Here is a 23,372-nt window from a genome sequence, read left to right as displayed (position 1 = left end):
CATGTCTGTATAGTCTAATAGTATTGGGAAAAGCCTTCCGGTGACAAAATCAATATGGATGACATGAATTAGTTGGGTTTCTTGCTTTTTGAAGTCTACAGACCAGTAACTCTACGTCATTTTTGCAATCAACATTTATTAATAATATACGAATCCTTGCCCTCTTTGTGAATGGCTACTATTGCAGCATCAGCTGCAATTCCTTAATGGAACTTGTTATCACAAAGTGGAGACATACATTTTCCATTTATGTAAGTGTCGGGAACTGGAATCCTTGTTAAAGTTAACTGGGAATCCCTCCAAGCCTAAGGCTGTCCCAATTTTAATTGAGTTGATTGCTTTTATTATTTCAGGCCTGGTTATCTGAGAATGAAGGTATATTTTAAGTTGTTTTTTTAATTAATCGAATAGAGGTTTGTCCACGCGATATTGCATTCTTCTATGAAGGGTAAAGGGTATCCCTTAGATTGTGCAATTGAGTGTACTAAAATGGCAATCTTGTTTTCTGAGTCATTCAGTTGTCACAATTTCTCTTATATAGTCTTCATGGCAGCCAAGTGGCGTTAATGTTAGAATGATTGTCACTATTTTCTCTGAAATAATTTGGATGTCTGTTAAGATTTGACCCTTTGGCGAATTGTCTGCTCGTCATTCAGTGTTTGGGCATATATCACATATATTGTGAGTAATATGTAGATTTTTCATTTGAGTGTGCAATTAGCTTGGCCTGTACTTGCAGGATGAAATCCTATCAAGTGTTCCATCCGAGGGAACGTTAAAATCCCATCCTACTAAATACCACAATTAAATGGGATCTAACACAAACTCTTATTAAGGTTATTCCAAAATTTCGGTAATCACTGTGGGGCACAGATATTTATTATATGTAGGTGTTGACTGCCTTTCTGTAACTCAGTAACAAGAGCTCTTACTTCAGTGTCAGGTGATCTAGATGCTATGAGGATGCCTGACTTTCTAGCTATTAGGAGAACTGCTCTGCTTTTCTTTTTATTAGCTGGTTTCTAACTGATTTAGTCATTCAGGATATTGACCATAATTCTGTTACTGAAACTCTTATATGTTCTAGTCAAAATAGAACATTTGGCTGAGCCAAGATTAGAACAAAGAGGTCGGAAAATTATTCCTCTGCTCACCTACTACCTTTCCTCCCACCGCTGTGACGAGAGTTGGACAGTGGAGGCCACAACAAGCCCACTCCAAGGTCCTGCTATTCCTAACTGGGTCATCAGCTATTGAGTAGTGAGCAACACTTCTATTAAAGTTTGTGTTGTCGACCCTTCTGCATAACCAGAGAAATAGAAGAACATGGTCTTATAATCTAATATGCAGTTTGTATTAGCCAACTTTGTCGATAGGTAGCCTTGATAGGGAGTTTCCTGAGCCATGTTTCTAAAGCTCTGAAAAGATGACATTATGCAGAATGTTCCAGCAATAGAGAATCGACCTACTGTGACAGTCCTAGTTACTGTTATGTTAGTTCATATAATCACAGAGAAAGAGAACTACATTCAGCTGTTACATAGATATAATGGGCATTGGCTATTTAGCACTGAACAACAGTGTGATTGAATACAGTGTTCTAGAAATTATAATTACTGTTGAATAGTTACAAGAGGGCATGATTGCCTTGTGTAAGTCCTCTCTCTTCACCCATATACCAATTGTCAGTGCTACAGGAATATTATACAGGAACTACTCTCAGCAAAATGACCTAATCGACTTTCATTGGGAGTACTGTCTCCTATGTCTGTACTTCATTGGCTAGATCTTCTTCCTTCTGCTTCCAGATTGTCGGCAATAGGTGTCTACTGTCTGGGAAAACAAAATCACTCCATCTTGTGCATGGGTACAGGCCAGGGGCTTTCATAATGTAACCCATAGACCTCCATTACTTGGCTTCCCTTATTTATACAATGCATATACTACACTGACCAAATGCACACACATGACACATTTGGAATGTTAGCTAAAAGTGCCTTCCGTTATTTTAAAAAATATATATCTTTATGGAATTTTATTGATACAAACATGAAACAGTACATTGGTCCCATTTGCAAAAAAGAAAAACCACTGTCATTTGCAATCTTGTAGAGATACTTGTATGACACATTAGGAGACAGTGTGGCAGATACAATTATATCATATGCGTTATTAAAGTAAAACAACAAATCTATATCATGTACCTACGTTTACTTCTTGTTGCCCCTAGTCACTGACATTGTGTTCACATTTTATTCATGCGACTAACAATTGCAATACTGCTTATCTCTCATAGTTGACTAGAGGATAATGCGACTCTTCAGGCGTTATAAATCGATTCTGTAGGACTGTTTGCATGACAGCGGACTATTGACGATTCTCAATCCAATAATTATACATCCTTATAAAGATCATGAACTGATAACAACAAAAAATAATAAATGTCTAAGAAAATAACACAAAAAAAACATTTTACTAATGAAAAGAAAGTGAGGAAACTGCCATCTAACAGACACTGTGATTGGGTTGTAGTGTACATATAACTATGATGCGCTCAGCTGCTAAAAGTGCCTTTCATATCAGTGGTTACTCTGCTGTGCTTTAGAAACACCCTACAATGGGAATTGGTAACAAAACAAGTGTAATATTTATCTGACAAACACTACTAGCCGCAGCTTCCTTACCTTTGAATTTCCCCAGCCATCTGACTGGATCTGAAAGATTTTTTGAGCAGTACCCCTGCACCCCAGTAGGTGGCGTCGATTTGCTCCTCGTGCATCATGTGAGTCGTCTGCGCCGAAAGTGTCGTCATGGTACCTATATAGGCGGCACCCATGTGCGCTAACGTCAGTTCTTTTCGTTCTGCACCAGCCAGCGATGTTCTGGAGAAGAGCTACCCCATAGTCACTATTCGACTTGATTTTTTAAAACATTTTGCAGAGAGGTTTTGTGGTTTTCCTCCTGGTGTGTTGGGAGTATGTCATCTAGGAAGACGGGATTCAAGCACTGAGTAGCCTGTCATTGGCCGATGATGAATGTGTGATGGTAATCTGCAACCCGGAATCACTCTGTGCCTTCACAGTGCCATAATTAGAACATATGAATCTTTAGTACGCATTCGTTCAGCACACAAGCCGTTATAACGATTTGCCTTAGGGGGTGCTGGATTTTGGAATAAGTTAATTTACTATTCCAACTCCAGTATGTGCAACAGTAGGGAAGGTGTTAGACTTTAAATCAAACACCATTCCACCAGGGCGCCCCCTAAGGCAAGTCGTTAAAACGACTTGCGTGCTGAACGAATGCGTACTTAATATGTGTTTGTCTTTTGCCGGCACTGTAAAGACGCAGCGGGATTAAGGCTTCAGTCTGAAGGACGTTTTCAGTTGGTGACAGACCAGAATCTTGTCTGCTGTGGTTTTTGGAGCATGACTATGACCCGAAGTTGTGCTCCGATTGTCATGCTATGAATCCAAAAGCTTTGAGGGAGCGGTCCCTAAAGCTCCTGGCAGCCCGTTATGCGACTCTGTGCAAATTGAGGTCCCTGCGAGAGGAAGATCCCGGGACCAGTCGCAGACCCTGAAGTCATCATCGTCCCACTCCAAGTCCTCAGGACACTCGGGCAAGTCAAGGCACAACAAAAAGAGCAAGAAGTCGAAGCGGCCTTCAACTTCTCCTCGCATGTCCGTCAACGCGATGAGGAATCGTCGGCATTCAAGGCCTGGTTCCTCTGAACCTGCGCCTGGGCCGACTCCGCGCCTCCCTGACTTTCCAGGAGCCGGAGTGATCCCTGCCAAACTGAAAGAATTTTATGAGGCCATGCACCTCATCTTTGGGCTGCCATGCCCTGCTGGTTCCAGTGGCCCCCATGGATCCATTCTTGGATTCGGGCCAGCACCGGTCATACCTTCTCCGCCTTCCTCGGTGCCGGCCTCACTGCTGACGCTCTCGGTGCCCACCGGCGGCGCCATCCCCATTGTGATCCCCGACACGAAGCCGTCTGGGTGTCACCCGATGCCAGCAGGTGCCCTGCTCTTAGATCAGAGTCCAGACCCTATCACCTTGGGTTAGGGCTTGGGGAAGAATGCGAGGTGTCACTGGACCCCACAGGATACTAGCCCTATGAAGAAGTTCCAACTATGAACTGGACTCCCTCTCACACGTTCCCTTTCATCTGAGCTTTTCTGGACACAGTGCAGTTTCGGGCTTATCCTCTCAAGCGTCGAGTCCAGGAAATTCAGGCCGTGATATCGATGTTTCAGCCTCTATCCTGGGTTTCAGTGAGACTGACTCTGAGGCTGCTGGGCCTCATGCCCTCCTGCATCCTGTTTGTGATAGATGCATACGCGGGTTCTGCAGTGGGACCTGAAGTTTCAATGGGTGCAGCATCAGGGGAATCTCTCCTATATGGTGCGTCACTCCTGGGATGGGGAGGCCATCTGGGAGAGGTGGAGATCAGAGGGCTCTGGTCTCCGGCTGAATCCAGACTCCACATCAACATGATGGAACTCCGAACGATCCAACTGACATTGAAAGCCTTTCTACCCAGTCATCAAGGAAAGACTAGCGCAGGTGTTCACGGACAACACCACCGTCATGTGATACTGCAACAAACAGGGCGGTGTGGGGTCATGGACCCATTCTCAAGAGGTCCTACGCCTCTGGACATGGCTGGAACAGCAGGGCATATCCCAACACCTGTCTGGCTCTCTGAACGCCTGGGCAGACAAACTCACCCTCCATTGCCTAGCAGATTAGAAATGGTGTCTCCACCCAGATGTGGAGCAAGGACTCTTTCAGTTGTGGGGGGAGTCTTGGTTAGATCTGTTCGCCTCTTCTGAGAATGGGCAATGTCAACAGTTTTTCACACTGGAGTTTCCAAGACTGCTCTCACGCGAGACGGTTTTTGTCTTGAGTGGATCGTACGCCTCCTATATGCCTTTCCGCCTATGCCACTCCTGCCCAAAGTTCTTGGGAAGATCAGAAACGACTGGGCCCAAGTCATCCTTATGGCTCTGGACTGACTGGGCACGGAGAGTCTGGTATATCAAGCTACTGAGTATGGCCATTAATCCTCCGATGAGGCTGCCCCTTCAAGAAAGTTTTCGCAGCAACAGGTGAGGGTTTTCCACCCAAACCTGTCAACTCGCCTTCTTGTGTGGAAATTAAGTGGCAGCAGTTGACAGCTTCCGACCTTCCTCCTGAAGTCTGTAATGTCATATTGGCAGCCAGAGGTTCCTCCACCAAGACAGTATACGCCTGCTGTTGGAAAAGATTTGTTATATGGTGTGCGGAAAAACATATTGATCCCCTTTCTGCCCCTCTTTCGAAAATCTTACTCTTCATTCTTTCCCTTGCCCAACAGGGCTCTGCCTGGTCACTCTTAAGGGCTATCTGCTCTTTCTGAGTTCTTGCGGTTGCCTGACCAACCCTCATTGTTCAAGTCCCGTATTGTACATAAGTTTCTCAATGGTCTTGTCCATCTTTTTCCTCCGTCACCATTTATCATGCCTCAGATGGACCTTAACCTGGTATTAACCTTCTTAATGTGTGCTCCTCTCGAGCCTCTCCACAATTAACCCCTTAGGCTTCTGACGTTGAAAACAACCTTCCTTGTGGCACATCTTCCTGCAGAGTGAATGAGCTGCACGCCTTATCCTTAAAGCCACCTTACCTCTCTGTCCACCCTGACAAAGTAGTGCTTCATACACGGCCTCCTTTCTACCAAAAGTGGTCATCCCATTTCATATAGCACAATCAATCACACTGCCTACCTTTTACATGCCTCAACATCCTTCTAAAGAGGAGGAGCAACTCCACTTTCTGGATCCAAAAAGAGCGTTATCATTCTACGAGATCCGAGTGGACAATCAACTCTTTGTGTAGTCTGTTGGTGCGAAGAAAGGTCGGGCAGTGCAGAGGTGTACCATCTCCAGATGAATCATGCTCTGCATCAAAATCTGCTCAGCACTCAGAAGCTGAAGGCTTGCAAGCTCATTCCACCGAAGCTAAAACTGCGACCACTGTATTAGTATAATGATTTCTGGTCCTGGACATCTGCCAGGCAGCAACGTGGGCCTGACTGCATATGTTTATCAAACATTTCTGTTTCGACAGTCAGGTCCATAGGGATGCACACTTCACCGTTCAGTCCTGCAGGACTTCATTGTATAAAATTTGTATGCAGAGCCACCACCGGGGAGGTATTGTTTTGGTATCTATTCAAAGGTGAGGAATCTGTGGCTAGAAGTCTCTATCAGATGAAGAAGTTACCTTTGTAATGCCTTATATGATGATGGAGACTATATTTAGCTGCACATCCCTTATGGAGCCACCCATCCTCCCCGCTCTGCGAACGGATTTCTAGAGATTGGACTGCAGCCTTTCTGTGCCCTGGTTTTACACCCCACTGGTCAGTGATCTATATGGCTCCGAGCTTCTGGCGTGGAAAGTCATGAAAAGTAACTGACGTCAGCACACCAGGGTGGCACCTATATAGGTACGTCGAAGAAGCAGGCAGAGCAGATAGACGCCACCTACCTGCGTGCAGGGGTACTGCTCACGAAAACTCTTTCTGATCCAGTTTGATACCTGGGGAAATTGAAAGGTAAGGAATCTGCTGCTTATACCCTCTCTCCCAGATAAGGCGTTACTGAAGGTAAGTAACTTGTTCGACTGCATATTGATGAGACCCTCCAAGCTTAGCCAATGTCAAATAACTCAATATATTAAGTGAGCAAAAAATAATAATAATAAAAACAAACCTTTAATGCAGAATATAGAGGGAAGATCATTAAATGAGACCTTTTCTTTTTTCTGCGCTAATTCCTCTAGTATAGCGTATGGACCCTGTCTACATCCTTCTATTGTTTGCTATCTCAGAAAGCTACCTCCCACTATACTCTTAAAACCCTGCATGAAAAAACAGAACTTGACTTCCTTCCACTTGTTTCCTTTCGGTTTGATTCCTCTCCTTTCTTTCTTCTGAGTGAGCCTCTTCTCACCTTCCATTCTCTGCATGCTTTCTTTTCCTGAGTATCACATCCTCTCAGTCGCATGCCTGTCTGCCTTAATTTCTGTTATTGGAATTCTGCAAAAGGCTGACACCTAATTTCATAGATCACCACCATATTTGCTTTCAAATCCTATCCTTGCAGCCTAACATTACCTTATCTATCTCACTAACCATTCACCTGAAACCACGTAGCCCCCACTAATGATCACACCTAACAAGTATTATTATAATCGATCACAAAGTAACTGGGTTAAATGCATGTCATGTTTTTTCTTGAAAGCACCGGACTAATCACAATAACCAGCGTTTAAGCACTGGATTAGCCACTAACCTTGGGTTCCGGAATAGCATTCTACATGCTGTAAAGCGCTTCAAGTCTCGTCAGGAGTGTCAGCATGCAATTACAATTTGTGAATATGGTTCTACCTCCCAAACGTGAATTGTATCACAGCAAGCACAGGTTGGTTCAGTGAGTCATTTGACTAAACCATTACTAGGACAGTATTTGTGCTTACAGTCTATTTATCAGGAAGGCACCACCTAGGGTCGTCATATTTTGAGACAATCATGCTTTTTAATCCAGCATGATCCACTCCAGCATCTTTTCTATGAAGGACATGACAGTGACTGGGCCACTGCCGCAGTGTAGATATGCTTTTTCACGATGAGTGAGTACCTGCAAGCTTATACATTGTAACATGGAGTAGGCCTCTTTTCAACTGGTGCTTTAATTTCCCCTTCACTGAACTTCTAACAGACTTTGGCTGACCTTGGGGACTTCTGACAGAGTCCTTCTTTTCCCTATCTTTTTACTGGGGTATGAAATGAGTATCCTAACACGTTTACAGTTATTAACAAACGCACATTATGTTATTGATCCCCTTAAATATGTAGACTTTTCTGGTGGATCTTTCCGCTTGTGATTATATGTACTGTACCACGTTTTTCACCCGTACATGTTTACTCTCTCACAAGTTGTACCAATACAATAGTAATAATTACTGCCTTTATTTTACACCGGTAGTAGTCTGATGGTTTAGTCCTGATGAGATAGACGGGCACAGGGTTGAATCGTCACCTATTCCTAATAGAACTGGACTGTTGTTGTTTTAACCCCTTCAGTGCCCGCCCCTTTCCCCGCCCAGTGCCGGCCGTTGCGTTAGCGGGCGGGGTCTATGACGAGCTGGACTCGTCATGGGCACAGCGCCACCGCGGCCCATGACGAGTCCAGCTCGTCATGGGCACTGAAGGGGTTAATACGCTAAGATATTGTGCTCCCTATTATATCTTTACACCAACAACCAATCTTCAGCTCATTTTTGTTGCACAGTTCTACATAAATCTCTTAAGCAGCTCTTAATTGTGCATGGCACCATCAGCGCTACGTTTGCGATGATCAGGATTTCTATATTAGTGTTGGAAAGTGTGTTATTGGTAGGGGCAAGTATTCACTTACCACTGGCAATAAGGCCACCAATGCAGAATAAGGTCCTGTAAAGGTCTCAGTAAATTAGTCCCTTGCTCAACCCTTGGTAGCTGACAATAAACAGTCAAGCCTAACTTAGGAGACAGGTATGTAAAGCATTTAAAAACACCAATCCATCTAATTAGTAAGACACAACACACAATAAAAATCCCACACCAATTAATAAAAATAGGAAATATTTGTATCTTTAAAATGACACCAAAATGACAAAAAACCATCATAGGTAGCCCGAAATATACATTTTTAAAGATTAACCACTTTATAGTCCTTAAAAACATATAGCCCCTATCTGGGAAATATGCTTGGGCTTGACCAGGACAAAGTCAAAGTTTGAGGCAGACCGCGATGGGGCCCTGGCCGGTTTCACTTTTCTGGAGCTTTTTCTTCCAACGTCGATCACCCTCCACAGCATGCTGTATTCTGTGAAGGTTCTCCGGCTTGACTTTCGGAGAGGAATTGGTCAAATCCTGGAAGTCTAGAACTGCTAAGCTTTCAACAGGATGACCTGAAATCCAGGTTGCTGTTGAAGGTAGCCGACTTGACTCTTAACGTCTGGTCGATCACCTCATGGAGCTTTTTCACAAAAGTTCTCCAAAGTTCTCCGAACTTCATGTGGTGCTTCCTGAAGGTATCCTTGTAGGTTGCAAGTGTCCAAAACACCAATCCAAAGGCCTGGAATCTCCTAGGTATCTGGACTACAATTACCAAAATGTACCTGGCCATATCCTTAAATGTCCAGTGGATGCACCCCAGGCTGGGGACTCTTGGTGGAGATGATGCAGGTTGGCTCTGTTAACCTGTAGCTTGCAGGGAGTCCACTCCTAATCCTTCTTAAAGCAAGGTAGAGTCCACAGGACTGAAGTACCAGATTGTGCAGCAGGCGCAGTCGGTCAGAGTGCAGGCCTTTGGTGAAAATTCAGATTCCAGCAGGGCAGTCCTTTTTCTCCTTATGGTTTCAGGCAGCAGATCAGAGAGACTATGCAGCTCTCAAAAAGGTATTCAGTGTTCTAGGGCGTTAAGCAGGAGTGCACCTCTGTCCAATGAGATGCTGAGTGCCAGCAAAAAGCATGACAACTTCCTCCGAAGAGTGGGATCTGCTTGTCCCACAAAGCACTGCACTTCCAAAATCCAACATGGATGACTTCTCTCCAGAGGAGTAAGAGCTGGCTAAACCAACCCACAGTGTTGTTCATTTACTTTAGCTGTCCTCCCCCTGACCTCTGAAAATGCCTGTCCTAAGCCTGCCATCTGGCTAGGGGCACATGATGTGGGGCTAGGTATGGCTGGTATTCCTTACTGATCTGTTCTCTCTTTGAGCTCAGTTAATTTACCCAGCCCCCTCTTTCTGACCTACCCTCCGCAGCTTTCTCCATCAGATAAGTGGCAGCATACAGCAGGGGTTATCACCTCATCAAAGCAGCCTGGCCACGCCTGTTAAGGCTGACCAATCAGCAGAGACTACATGAAGGTTGTATTTTGGCTCACAGAAAAGAAAGTTCTATAGCTTGTTTTCTCTACCAGTTATGGTAAATTCAACAGTGGCAAGTTGTTGGATTTATCAATACCTATCTTTTAGGTCTTTAAATGACATTTTTACTCCTTTCCTAGCAGTAGGTATACTTAAATAAAATATTGCAGTGTTAGCCTATAGAGCCAAGTACCTACAATGGGGAAAATTCAGGTTGACAGTTTTTCCCTTACCAAGGCATATGAAACATATTTCATAAGGTCCCTGCCTATAGTTGCATCCCCCCCCCCCCACTTCCCCCCCACTCCCCCCCCACCCCTAGGACACCTAGGGGAGACCGTTGGATGCCTAGTATTTAAAAATAAGGTTGATTATCCCTGTTAAAGTGCCCATACCGCCAAGATCGAATTTGCATACAATTTACTTTAATTGACTGTCTGCAAAGCCAGGATGTCTTTCAAATGAAAGCAGGTGCTCAACAGTGTACACATGCAAGTGCAGAAAATCTGCTGTCCCTCTGAACCTCCATGCCCTATTATAGATAGATATAATAGGTAGATTACTCCCTCTGGCCCTTTTATCTACTAGGGACTTATAGGGTTTGTCATTGTCGATTGTAAGTGTACCCTATACCATGTACCTTTTTAAACATACCACTGGCCATGGGCCTGGTTAGAAGAGCCCAAGGTACAGTCTGAGTCCGTTACCACCTGTATCATTCAGCAAACAAATGGGGGTGAACAGGGCAAAAGGATGACTTTCAAACAATTAGGAACACTGATTTTTAAATATGATACGCAAAATATTGACTTTTTGTTGAAATCGATCTTTCATTAGTAGTGTGGTGTGCAACTGCATATTATTGCTTCTATTGATGAATTTGTTTCCTTGTTGGTGATAAAATTATTCCTGATCGTTTTGTGGCACATATGACCTCTGGCTTATGTACCAATGAATAATTAACGACATTATCTTAATGAATCATTGGTAACATCCGTTTTTATATTTTTATGCCTCACAAAATGTTAACAATATTAGCCATTTATATAACAGCGTAAACTACAAGGTGAATTGCATGTTGTCGCTTATCTGAAACTGATGTATACATTGTGTGTGTTTGGAACGAAGAGTTGCAAATTAAGCTTTGCCAGTAGTGCAAATGCAAATTAATTTTGCGTAACCGCGTTAGATGATGGCAAATATAATATTGTGTTATTCAGCTTCCTGGGAAGAAAGACTTGTTCATTGAGCCTGACCTGATGAGCCCTCTGGACCGGATCGCTAATGTCTCCATTCTTAAGGTAAGTGCTCGGCCACCGACGTTTGGTCATAAGGAACTACACTGGGGCTCCACAGAGTGAACAGGGGTGCATCCGTGTCAGAATTCTGTAAACATGGCCCTTCGTGACAACTTAGGCCAAAAAAGTGCAATCTTGCTAAAATAGTATGCCTTTAAAATAGTTTAACCTGGTTGCACTTGTATATGTCAAACCGTAAACATAGATGGGAATGTAGGCCGATCAATACATTGTAATTGATTTTTGATGACTGGTGGGCGATTTGTTTAACACATCTTCTGTTTCTCCCACGACATATCTATTTCAGTGTTTATTCATTTCTGTAACCTTTCTTTTCTGTATGTCAAACCCAATAGGTTTGACAGAATAGTTTGAATTATTTCCAGTACATTTCAAAGGCCATCCTCACTTTGGCCTTCGCTAATTCTTGTTATGGAAGTGTGTCTTGGGATACATTTTCTAAATGTGGAATAAACGACTTCGAATTCAACAACCAGCCAAGCAAAAAATCCGGTTCCTTCGACTATGGGTTGACATTTTCTTACATTTGGAACACTACACTTTTAATGCCATAACATATATAAAATATATTGTTACCAAACTGAAGCTGTAAATTGTAAGCCCGTTTTTAAAACAAAAAGGAATGGAAAGGATTACAGTTGGCAAGGGTAATGGTACTACGCAGGGGATAAGGTTTAGTTTGAGTTCTTGCCAAAATATATATTTATTTGATCTTGAATATTTTCTAAATAAATAACTTGATTCTCAGCGATTTTCTTGTTTTTAATTTTTTATCAGCAACATGAAGTGGATAAACTTTACAAATTGGAGAATAAACCAGTTTACAGCACAAGTGATCAGTAAGTTTTATTAACCTTACTTTCAAGAATGTTCTTTTGCAAAAACAGCAGACTGCATAAAGCACCATTTAAAATTCACTAAAGATCTGAAATACATGAAGAAAAAGTCCATCAGTGAAGTAGAAAAAGTCAGAGAAAAATAAGGACAATACTGTTTCACTAAGTGCCCATTTAAGGGGTTTTCGTAAAATAATTTTATTGGCATAAAACAATCTAGTCCCTTACTGCTGAGAAGGCGGATAACAACTCTGCCGTCCGCTTGAAGATCTTAATAGCTTATAAGCCTGGCCCGTGTTTCCTTTCCACCTCTTGTGTCTCTTGATCTGAAAGAATGCCTGGGAACCTGTTTATGATAACATTTGAAGAGATGAGGAAGGCTGTTTTTATCATTTAATCTAGCCAACATCCAGAAACAAGTACAGCTGCCAGTTTAGGAGAAGATCAGAGGGAAGAGGTGGCACTCCTTAGAAGCAAATTAGGACCAACGTTAATCCTGTTGGACTCTGCTCTGCCGGCACCATGAAAATATTAGTGAATATCATAGTCCCTAAGATTGCATTGATTATAAATCGTGCAGTGATGTACCGAGGACCTATAAGATTACAGCTATAACACTCTTTTTCAGAAATGTTCCATTACATTCAATGTGAGTGGGGTGGTATCAATTAGTCTTTATGCTGCTTATTATCAGGCTCATAATGTAGGTAGTAGTTTGCAAACATCCTTAGAAGCATCTATAGGGCTCCAGGCTCCTACCAGGTCATGTCAGAAAATGTAATACTCTTTGTCTTACTAATTAGAATGGGATTTTTTCTAAATGCATGAGCACTGATTAGCTCTGCCTACATATGTAATCTCAGAAACCTTAAGACGTAATTTCTGTTCTGTTTCTATTGATAGAGTTGTTTTTCTAAGGGTATATTTCCCTTTTTAGCAAAAGAAAAATTTGAATTGCTGATGTGGAGGCAATACTCTATAGACTGAAAACCGAAAAGAAGTGAGCTGTTTAGTATTACCGCCTTACAGAGAGGAAAACTGCACACTGTCCGTGTCATCTCAAAAGAGCAGGTGACAGGCAGTTCAATTTGCATCTTGTGTAAGACGTTAGTAGGGTTGTCCATCTAAGTCCATTCCCTTTGGAACCTATTCACCAATGTAAATTCAGTCATGAACGTAGGTTTCGGAACATATTATGCGTATTTTACACCCGTTAGGAATTCACAAAGCGATTCCTGGCAGACGGAAATATATTTATCACTGCAGATTTCTCTGCTGCAATTGTAGAGAAATCTGCAGTCCCAAGTCCGCTCAAGGGGTGAGAAATGGACATTTTAATGCATGGTTTGCTTTGGACGTTTGTGAATGCACACAAACGTACATTTCTTAGCATTCATAAACTTCGATCTGACACCTTTCCACCCTGGAAGTGGTTGAAGGTATACCTCAGCCCAGGTTGAGAATCAATCCTCTTTCAGGATGGGAAGGGAAACGAATCTTCGCCTGATTTTATGGGGCCATTGGAGGTGTAAATCAGTGCCTGTATTTTTATGTTTATTTTTATGAATCAGGCAGTTTGTATCCAGTTTAGAAGAGTGAGCCTTTCATGAATTTTGGAGAATCAGGTTTACCAGTAGCTTTTCCTTTTCAATCATGGTATTTTCACTGACTTTCATGAAGGCCGACTAGAAAATACAAAAAGCAAGCTCATTCATGTATGTTTTTGTAGCGGTTTATTGCACCGGTTTAGAAAGTTATAATTAAGAATATGCTCATACCAATATTGTTAGTGGGATACACCTTATCAAAAGTGTAGAAGGAGGTAGGAAGCCAATGGACAAGAACCTTCAAAGTGCAAAAGATTTTGCAGAGAAGTTTAGCTTACCTTAGTATCTATTCTGGAAGCTGAGTCTAAGCAGAATTGGTTCCCAACTGCGTGGACTGATCTCCAGGAAGTTGCTCTGTAAATGTCAGCAATCTGGTTATTTCTGAGAAAGTCTGTGATGGCTTTTTGACTGCCAAGTAGAATGCAGTCTAGGTCACTACAAACTTCTTGTACCTAACCATCTCTGTAGGACTGTGGTTGTAAATGACAAACAGTTGCTGGAATGTATAATTTCCTGTATTTTGTCTCAGTAGTTTCAGAGAGCGCTATTCACGTCAAGAGTCTGAAGTGACTTCTCTGCCAGAGTGGAAGCGCTAGGGAAAATTGTAGGGAGTCATACACATTGATTAGCATGGACATTCGATATCACTGTAGGGTAGCGACAAAGTGAGAGTGGGACCGTGCTTTGAATAAACACATTTGTAATGCGTGTTATAGCGCAGAGCCTTTATTGAACTATCCCTGGCTACGTAACTGTTGACAACTTGGAAAAGCAACCTTCCTTGAAAAATACTGCAAACTAGCTTTATAAATGGGCTTAAACGAGGGGTGTGGTCCATTAATTGTGAGTAGACAATAGTCAATGGCTAATGCAGAGAAGGCTGCCAAAGGCATATGCGTTCCTAAACACTAGAACTGTGACTAAAGAAGTCTTTGAAGGGCTTTTTCTATAGACAGTGATAGCTGTCAAGAGCACTTTTATGAAGAAAACTGCATGCAGGACTCTTTTAGATATTCCTAGCACATGACAGGGTTGATGGACGTCTCCCAAATACTAAACTCCTTGCACTTGAGCAAGTATGATGGGCTGGTGCAATGCCTCTTGCCATCTTTTAGATGTTCATGCAGTATGGGGACAATCTTCAAAGTCTGTTGAAGAAATTCAGAAGCCAGGACACAAAGTTCAGAGACTCTAGCTGTGGTTCCCCACCATGACAGTGAGGCTTTGATTACTAGGGTTTGAGAAAAGAGTGGTTTCAGAATGGCACTGATTTAATTTTGTTGTAACTCCTTGTCGACTAGAGAAAACCTTTGTTATAGGAAAGATAAGTGTTGAAATAATGAAGACTTCAACGTACAGGAGAACTGTGTTTATTAGACACGATCCTCAAGCACCAACTGTCGTTGAAGCTCACAGAACATTCTACTGTGAGCTCCACATGAAGGTTCTAAAGAGCGGTAAGTACCAAGAGGGAGAAAGGGGGGAAGAGGAAAGGTAATTCCCAATACATAGATCACAACAATAAGGTTTGTAAAAGTTGATGTATAATTAGCAAACTTTGTATAATTTCCCTCTTTGTCAGATAAGGAAACCGAAGTAAGGAGAAATAAGCAGATTTTCTCTGGTTCACACAGTATCGTTCAATTGAGGATGTGGGAAAACAAACCCAGTTCTCCTGGTTGTAAAGCTTGAGAAAAGAAGGTTGCGTAGGGTTTTTTTGGTGGACATTCAACCCATGATTAAAAAGAGGCAAAGCCTTCAAAGGAAATGATGCCTCAACAATGGTGATAAATATTATACTAGACTTAATGGAAACGCATCTTTGGTTCATGCTATTCTATTGTTTCATGAACATGGATGTTTAAGTATAGCAGAAAGAGTGAATCCACACAGTGAGATAAAATCACAATACCTAGGCCTTGTGTGACCCCAGTTATCTTTTTCTATAAAGTAGTTTTAGAATGGAATCTGTAAGGTATTGTATTATTCAGCGTTTTCTCATGCCAGTTACTCTCTGCTGTAATAACACTTTTGCACTGTCGAGATACATGTCAAAATCTGTTGTTTATTTATATTTTTAAAAATGTTATATACTTTCATTTTGCTAGCAGGGTGTGTAGAGTTTCTCCTATTAGTCAAAAGACACCAGGATCAAAGATTTAAGGTTTATTTCTTTAGTTACGCATTTTCGGCAACAACCTTTGCCCAGAGTGAAAGCATGGTGGGCTTTTTGTGGCACCACAAAACTGGAGATATTTATAGTGAAAATAATTTGGCCTAATCACACAAATTATTTTAAGAAACTGTGCTAATGGACATACATTCTCACATTTATTACCACTGTGCAAAGGTCAAATTTGAGTTTATCATAACAGTAGAGCAAAATTAATATGACAAAAAGACTATTTACTGTAAAATTATTTTACAAGGGGAAACAACTCTTCTTATAGTCAAGGATCATCTTCAATGTGATTTAACCTTACTGCTCACATGGATCATGTTTTTGGTTAAATACCTATTAAATAAAATGCACATGGAAAATGCTGATGGAATAGGAAATGGCTTTTTTGTGTTGCGGATAACGTTGGCACCGTTTGATGAATCTCCTCGAAATTTCCCAGAAGGGTGCTAAATTTTGACTAGTTTGCACATGGAAAGTTTAGGGGTGATCCATAAGACGGGGGCTGACCCTATCCTCATCGCAGGACATACGCTCGACCCCATCTTTACTGCTAGCGACAGAGTCAGATACACGACTCCCCTGGGCCGACCACCACAGCATGCACTTCACCATCTCACCACCCACTTATTCCGGCACCGTGCCCCCCCCAGATCCATGCAAAAAAATTCAAAAAAGGTATCACAGGACCAATTGAACAAAACTGTCCACTCCCACCTCCCAGACTCCACCCACAACAATCAGCAAAGAACTTCTGCCAGTGGATCACAGACTGCTCCAACGCCATCGCCCCCACCAAGATAGCCAAGATCAAAGAACCAAGCCAAAGAGCCAGCTGGTTCACCGAGGAACTGCACTCCACCAAATGCAACTGCAACAACTTGATAGGAAGTGGCACCTCAGCAAATGAAATGATGACCAGACAGCCTTCAGGACCGCTCTCAAGTAGTACCACCGCCTCCTGAAGGAAACTAAGAAGCATACCCTGGCAGTCCACATCGTAGCCAGCAACAACCACAGCAAAGAACCGTTCACCAATCCTGCAGCCACGAGAACAACATCACTCCCTCCCAGGATTTGTGCGACAACCTCGCTGACCTCTTCCATAACGAGACTTGACCATCTACGAGTACTTCGGTCACTAACCCTCCGCAGTCGACCGCTTCAACCTGCTCCCCTCCACGAACACAAACCCTGAACACCGTCTCACCCACTTGAACCTCCTCACCATGCAAAGCACCATTAGCATTTTGAACTCCATACACTCTGGTGCACCCATGGGCCTGTGCCCCCACAACGTCTTCAATCTCGGAAGCACGACAATCGGCAACGAGCTCAGGAAGGTCCTGAACACCTCCATCACCGCGGCCTCCACCCCTGAGGACTGGAAACACTCTGAAGTGAGTCCTCTCCTGAAGAAAGCCTCCGCTGACCCAGCCGATCTAAAGAACTACAGCCATCACTCTGCTCCCCTACCCGTCAAACTCCTCGAGAAAGTGATCAACCAGTAACTCACCAAACACCTAGAAGGTCATAACCTTCTGGATCCCTCCCAGTCCAGATTTCAAGCTAACCACAGAACTGAGACAGCCCTGATCGCAGGAACCGCTGACATCAGAGTCCTTCTGGACTGCAGAAAAACAGCAATACTTGTCCTCCTTTACCTGTCCACCGCGTTTAACGCCGTCTCCCACCACATCCTGATCAACAGACATCGTAATCCAAGGAAACACCCTCAAACGGATCGCCTTGTACCTCACCGACAGAAATTAAAGAATTTGTCTCCCACCGTTCACATCAGAACCCAGGAAGACCATCTGTGGAGTCCCCCCAGCCACTGATTGCATCCGCCTGCAAGGGCATCTCTAATCCCATTCAAAGCGCCGGGGGATTGACACTGCACTGTGTAAACACAGAGTTGCTGTAAAGCAGCTGCTCCATTTTTCACCGAATAAGCTTACCTGGGGGCAGCGCATTTAGCATAATCGGATGCATTTTCATTGTTTACACTGGGTGCACCTTTTAAAAGGTGCGCTTGCCGCAAACAATGATAATGTGCTCATCTGTAATGCGGCCCCTGATGTTTTTTCACATTACTGATGTTCTGGATTGACAATCCGAAGCAAATCAATTGATGAATACATTAATACAGTCATGTTAAATATGTCGTGGACTGGTGTGGGCACATTCCCAGACTCCTGGGCTGTGTATAGACATTTCATTTGCTCTTTTTGTGTAGCGTCAAGCAAACGATGCTAGGGCTGTCCTCCCATGAATACAGGGAGTGGGGATTATGTTTTTTGAAGGCTCAGCTTGTTAGACTAATTGCCATAGACAGTTGCATTGATGTTGCTTTGTCATCAGGGTATTGTGTCGTTCCCTTGTGTTATCCTTCAGTTTGCTTAGATTGGTTCTGTTTTGATAAACAGTACAGGTGCAAACTTTCCTGTTATTATTTTATGTAACTTTTGAAAGAATTTTTTTGGCAGATCATGAGCGGTTTGGGCTGACAAAGCCGAGAAGAGAGGACATAATATAAGTGTTTTTCATATGCATAATGTTGAGATTGTTACTGGCTTTGTGAAAATGAGAGAGAGAAGGGCTTTTTGGGTGTGATCTGTTTCCCGGTGGTCAAGCAGGCTTGGGTGGCACATGCCGTTGAATGAGGCTGTCATGCAATGGATGCAGCTGTAAAGTTATGTATTTTCCTGCCTAGGTTCCATATTGTGCCAGTCCCACTTTATTTACTATGATCACAGTCCAAAATGGCAGTCAGGTAGGAGGCTATGCAGGGCTGGTTCAAATAACTCTTAGTCAAACTCTTGTAAAATGCAACTGTTGCTGATGTTGTTACTGCGGCTTCCTGGTCCTGCCTCCACTCTGTTCCTTTGTCGTCTTGGGCCATCTGCAAATTCATGTGATTGCTATCCCTGCTTTATGAACGAGCTAACATTAAAATGTAAACATTTTAATCTACGTTTTTATAAACATTTATTCTAGGGGTGGGCGCAACTTGAGGAATTTCACTACTGACTTCCGCGGAGTTACATAAAAACTTTGCAACAGTCCACAGAGTTCTGCCAACAGGCGGAGATGGGCACATTGAGCTGCTTGTGCTGTGATTTAGCACCAGTAGCACGTTCCGCACTGAAAAACTAGCGCAAATGCATCCATGCGGTGCGCCAGAGGACGTACCTACTCATGTTAATTTTGCTGCCGCTCAAGTAGATTTTCTACTCCAGCATCAGCCTTCTGACTGCCTGCATTAGAAAAATCTTGTTGGATGTCATCCTAGCAACCAGAAATCTCGCTAGGGGACTCCAAATCGCGCTCTCGCTCACCAACTTAATGTTCGGGAGCCTGGTGCGTGGAAAAATCTTCCACGTGGCGATTAGCGGAATTTGTTGGGAACTCAGTGTCTGCCAGTTTTTTTATGGGTGGACCGGACTAATCTGCCTATCCCTATTCATACCCACCATGCAATAAAACTAAATCGGAATGCTTTAGAAATAATGCAGTTTTTAGCGATTATCCTTTATATTTTAAATGTATTTGGTATGTATAAGTGATGACGTAAAACAACATAAGAGCCTTTATTTAAAAAATAATGCAGTTCTATTTAAAGATTTACACCCACTGCAATAAAATACAAATTGAGGAATACGAAAACAGTTTTATTAAAACTAATTTAGCTAAAATCAGTGATGCAATATCATGTGAAATGGGCTTATTTATTAGAAGACATTAAAGTAAGCACACCCACTGGACATTAATGAGTGGTTTAGCAGCGGTATTTGGTCATGCTGTATCTTATTGGTGCTCTGAGCTGCCACTTTGCTGAGTAGGCTTTACACATAAAAGTGAATGGACCTACTGTGATGGTAGTGGCCAAGCTATATGCCTTGAGGTTATGGAGCATGGACAGCTGCCCGACAGTAGGCATAGCGGGTCTGCAAATACAGCAATACAAATTATAAATAGCTGCCTCAGTCATTATTTGATCGTTTCTTCATACCCATTACCTTCAGAACCAAATGGAATGCTCCATCTCTTCCTTAGATGTGAATCCAATAATCGCTTAGACCTCCATGGCTTTGAATATGTCTGCCTTTATTTTTATTCCGGGTATTGGAATAAATGTCTTCTGAATATATTGATGAAAATATGTCTGAGCTGAAGAGGAGGGCCAGTGTGCAGCAAAAAAAGCTCAATGCTGTAGGGCAATGTTCAGCATTCATAAATATATATTACTACTTCTGCTACTAATGATGTGCTTCTCATCCTCATTTTTCCACTTTAGATTATGCTTTCTGATCCGACCGCGTATACGGCATTTGAAATATATTGCTGGTAAGATTTTCCTGTTGTTGAAATCCCATGTAACATATTAATTTAAAGCAGCAGTGCTGTAACAGACATCACAATTGTGTTTGGAAAAAGAGAAGGAGAGTATTATACATTAACCTTTGTGCGGTCATCAAGCCTAAAGGCAACGCTTACTTGCCCCATTATAGCTTATTCCTGTAATGAGTTGCGCCCCTTTGATTGAAGCTACTATTTATTTAAAGGTCTGCATTCGTGGCCAAATTCAGTTGATCCATCGTGACACACTTCCTCTTACCTATCACTATTCAAACTTTCCAATTAGTATTGATGTAAGAACTTGGTTTACCTTCTAACAACTGATATCAGTCTATAGTGGCCACATTAGGACCCAAGACAATGATCCATTTCCCCCACAGGACTTACATTGATACTCCGAGCTTGATTAGTATTTCTGCCAGCAGTCAACTGCCTCATTAAGTTTGATACCAGGATTGAATTGACTTATTAGGTTCAATACAAGTGTGCAAGGGCCAAATGGATACTTACAGCAGTATTCAGCTGCCCCATCAAAGTTGAGCCCTCTATTCCTTTGGCTCTATTAATTCCCTATTAAGAACGATGAGAGCATTTACTTCCACACATTAGGTTTATCAAAAGTATAGTCTGCCTTTTTGGACTGATGACAATCTGAAGACTGAGTAAACTAGGAGTGGTGTATGAGTACAGACTCTCGTTCAGCCAGATTGCACATTTATTCAATTGCCCCCCCAAAATTCGAAGAGATGCTGTTGTTACCCTTAAGATTGATGCCTCGATTCAGTTGAACCTTATATGACTGATTCCAGTCTTCAGTTTCTAGCATTAGGATGATACCATTACTTGTTTTCTCGATCAGGAACAATTATTTTGTTGTCTCTATTAGAATTGATGCCAGTAGCCATTATACTATCAAGGCTGATGTCAGCATGCAGTGCTTCTCTGCCCTAGCCTGACTACACGGACCTGAAGAGCAAGCAATTCTTCATGTCTTTTAGGATGGTAGCCTCAGTCAGACCGAAGCAGTGGTCTCTGTGGCAGGCAGAACAGTGTTGACATTTTATATTTACTCATTTCACCCATCATTAACTTGGCCTCAAGTGGATTAAAATAAGGAATAATGTCCATGTGTCTCAGGCAACAGAAGAGAGCATGTCTAAGCTACAAGTATCTAAAGAACTGTTGTTTGTGTAGGCCATATTCTGATTGAAACATTGAAATGCCCAGGCTACAAAACAGATGAAACTAGTGGGAAACATATGAACACACTGATCACCCTGAGAGGGGAACTTGAACTGAAGGAGAGCTCTATCCTATCTGCGGGGCACACACCAGTGGCAAGTACATCACTGCGGGTTGCCCAGAACCTTGGCATCTATATTGCACCGTATTGAGTACGATCCCTGGGCTGAGTGAGCTTTCGATTGAAGCTGGACATTACGAAGGGTGACCTGCCTTGTATCTGAGTTGACCTTTGATCTTTGGCACTGGACAACCGGGAGGGAAGTTGACCCTCCTTGAAGAGCTGTCCTATTGGCGGTGGAAACCCCCTTCTACCTCCCTCCGCCACTATCGGCAAAATGGGGAAGACTGGTAGGAAGCGGGATCAGAATATACTAACCAGTTGACCCCTACCAGTCCATTGCAGAGTGACCCAGATGTGGGACCAATGCTACAGGACATTCTTCAGGCAATAGAGGCCTCCAAGACGGCCGTTGAAACCAAGATCGACACCATACTAGAAGATATGGGACTCCTGAGGGCTGACCGTCGCTGGCTGGCGGAGCGGGTCACTGCGACAGAGGTCGAAGTAGCGGAGCTGAAACCGACACTATTATCAACAACTGACAGATTGGCAACACTGGAAGCACAAGTGTGCATTCTTGAATTGAGGGCCGTGGAAGGCTTATCCTCTTACTATGCTCTAGAGAGAGCCCATAGAGTACTCGCAAGACTTCCCCTTCCTGGAGGCACGCTGCGACTGGTGGTGGTGTGCTTGCTATTTTACAAGGATAGAGATCAGGTGCTCTGGTAGGCCCGACAGAAAGACCATTTGATAGTGGACAGTAGCATTGTCAGAATATTCTCAAATTTCTCTAGAGCGGTTCAGCAACAACACTCATTCTACCTAGCAGTGAAGAAAAAACTACGTCAAATGGAAATCCAATACGCAATGCTCTTTCCCGCACGACTCAGAGTGGTGATTCCAACTGGCTTTCGACTCTTTATTTCACCTCAGGAGGTATGAGACTGAATTGACTAGCAAACTCCCAGTCGCACTCCCCTAGAACAATGTACAAGGGGAGCAGCCGCCGGTGGGGTGAAAGAAACAGACCCACAGCAGCCCCTTCCCGGGCTAAAGCTCAACAGGAATCGGAGTGGTGGTGGCGGAGATCGCTTCGTTGAGTGCATCTGGAACAGGCAAAGCATCCTTTTTAACTGGAGATGATGCCAAAGACTCCAGTATGATAGGGGGACTCAGTCAGGAATTGCCAACAGTCACCCACAGGACAGCAGGCAAGATTATCTGATTCCTCTTCCTTACCGCAAGTAGAATGAGGGACTGTGAGAGGAGATGGACACATGCCAGGAATGAGCCCAGAGATGGGATTGGGGGATGATGTGGACTCCGCAGGGTTGGGTTTCCTTAGATTTGAACCATTTACTTGGTGGGTGAGAGTCCTATGGAGCTGCGGGACTGGACGATCCCAGAGCGAAAGAGGCTTACAAAACCCCACAGGTTTAGTATTGTTACACAGTTTTCATACGTTTGGATGTGGGGGCTTGCTCACTTGTCCTGGGGTGGAGGAGTTGGGGTTTAATAGCAAATGGGGTTGCAGATATCATATGCCAGGAATTTATATATCAGTATGAGAAGAAGGGCTCCCACATATATGAACGAAGGCACAATGCTGGTGGGGTACCTCTGGGCTTCTTTTGACTCGCTTTAATGGCTTGCCTCCAAACATATAAGGTTATCACGTGGAGCATTAGAGGAATGCATACTATGTTCAAACGATACAAAATATTCTCCTCCTTGAATAAACGCGGAGTTAATATAGCCTAACTATAGGAAACCCATTTACTAGCTAAGGCAGGG

General features: G+C 43.0%; 1 protein-coding gene across 2 annotated transcripts in view; it reads left to right on the top strand.

Moving 5' to 3' along the window:
- Positions 1-23,372, top strand: part of VPS33B (VPS33B late endosome and lysosome associated) — a 613,489-nt gene that overhangs the window by 74,985 nt on the left and 515,132 nt on the right. For both annotated transcript variants that reach the window (XR_014978823.1, XM_085644389.1), the window contains exons 3-5: positions 11,190-11,270; positions 12,066-12,127; positions 20,211-20,260. Coding sequence is in view for 1 of the 2 variants with exons in the window: in XM_085644389.1 (XP_085500515.1) it covers positions 11,190-11,270; positions 12,066-12,127; positions 20,211-20,260 (193 nt within the window). In the remaining variant the exon portion in view is untranslated. The remainder of the gene's footprint in view (positions 1-11,189; positions 11,271-12,065; positions 12,128-20,210; positions 20,261-23,372) is intronic.

This window comes from Triturus cristatus, chromosome 3_1, assembly GCF_964204655.1.
Source record: "Triturus cristatus chromosome 3_1, aTriCri1.1, whole genome shotgun sequence".
NCBI lineage: Eukaryota > Metazoa > Chordata > Amphibia > Caudata > Salamandridae > Triturus > Triturus cristatus.
Note: the sequence above shows the minus strand (reverse complement) of the source record. Positions and strands in the feature narration are given on the sequence as shown.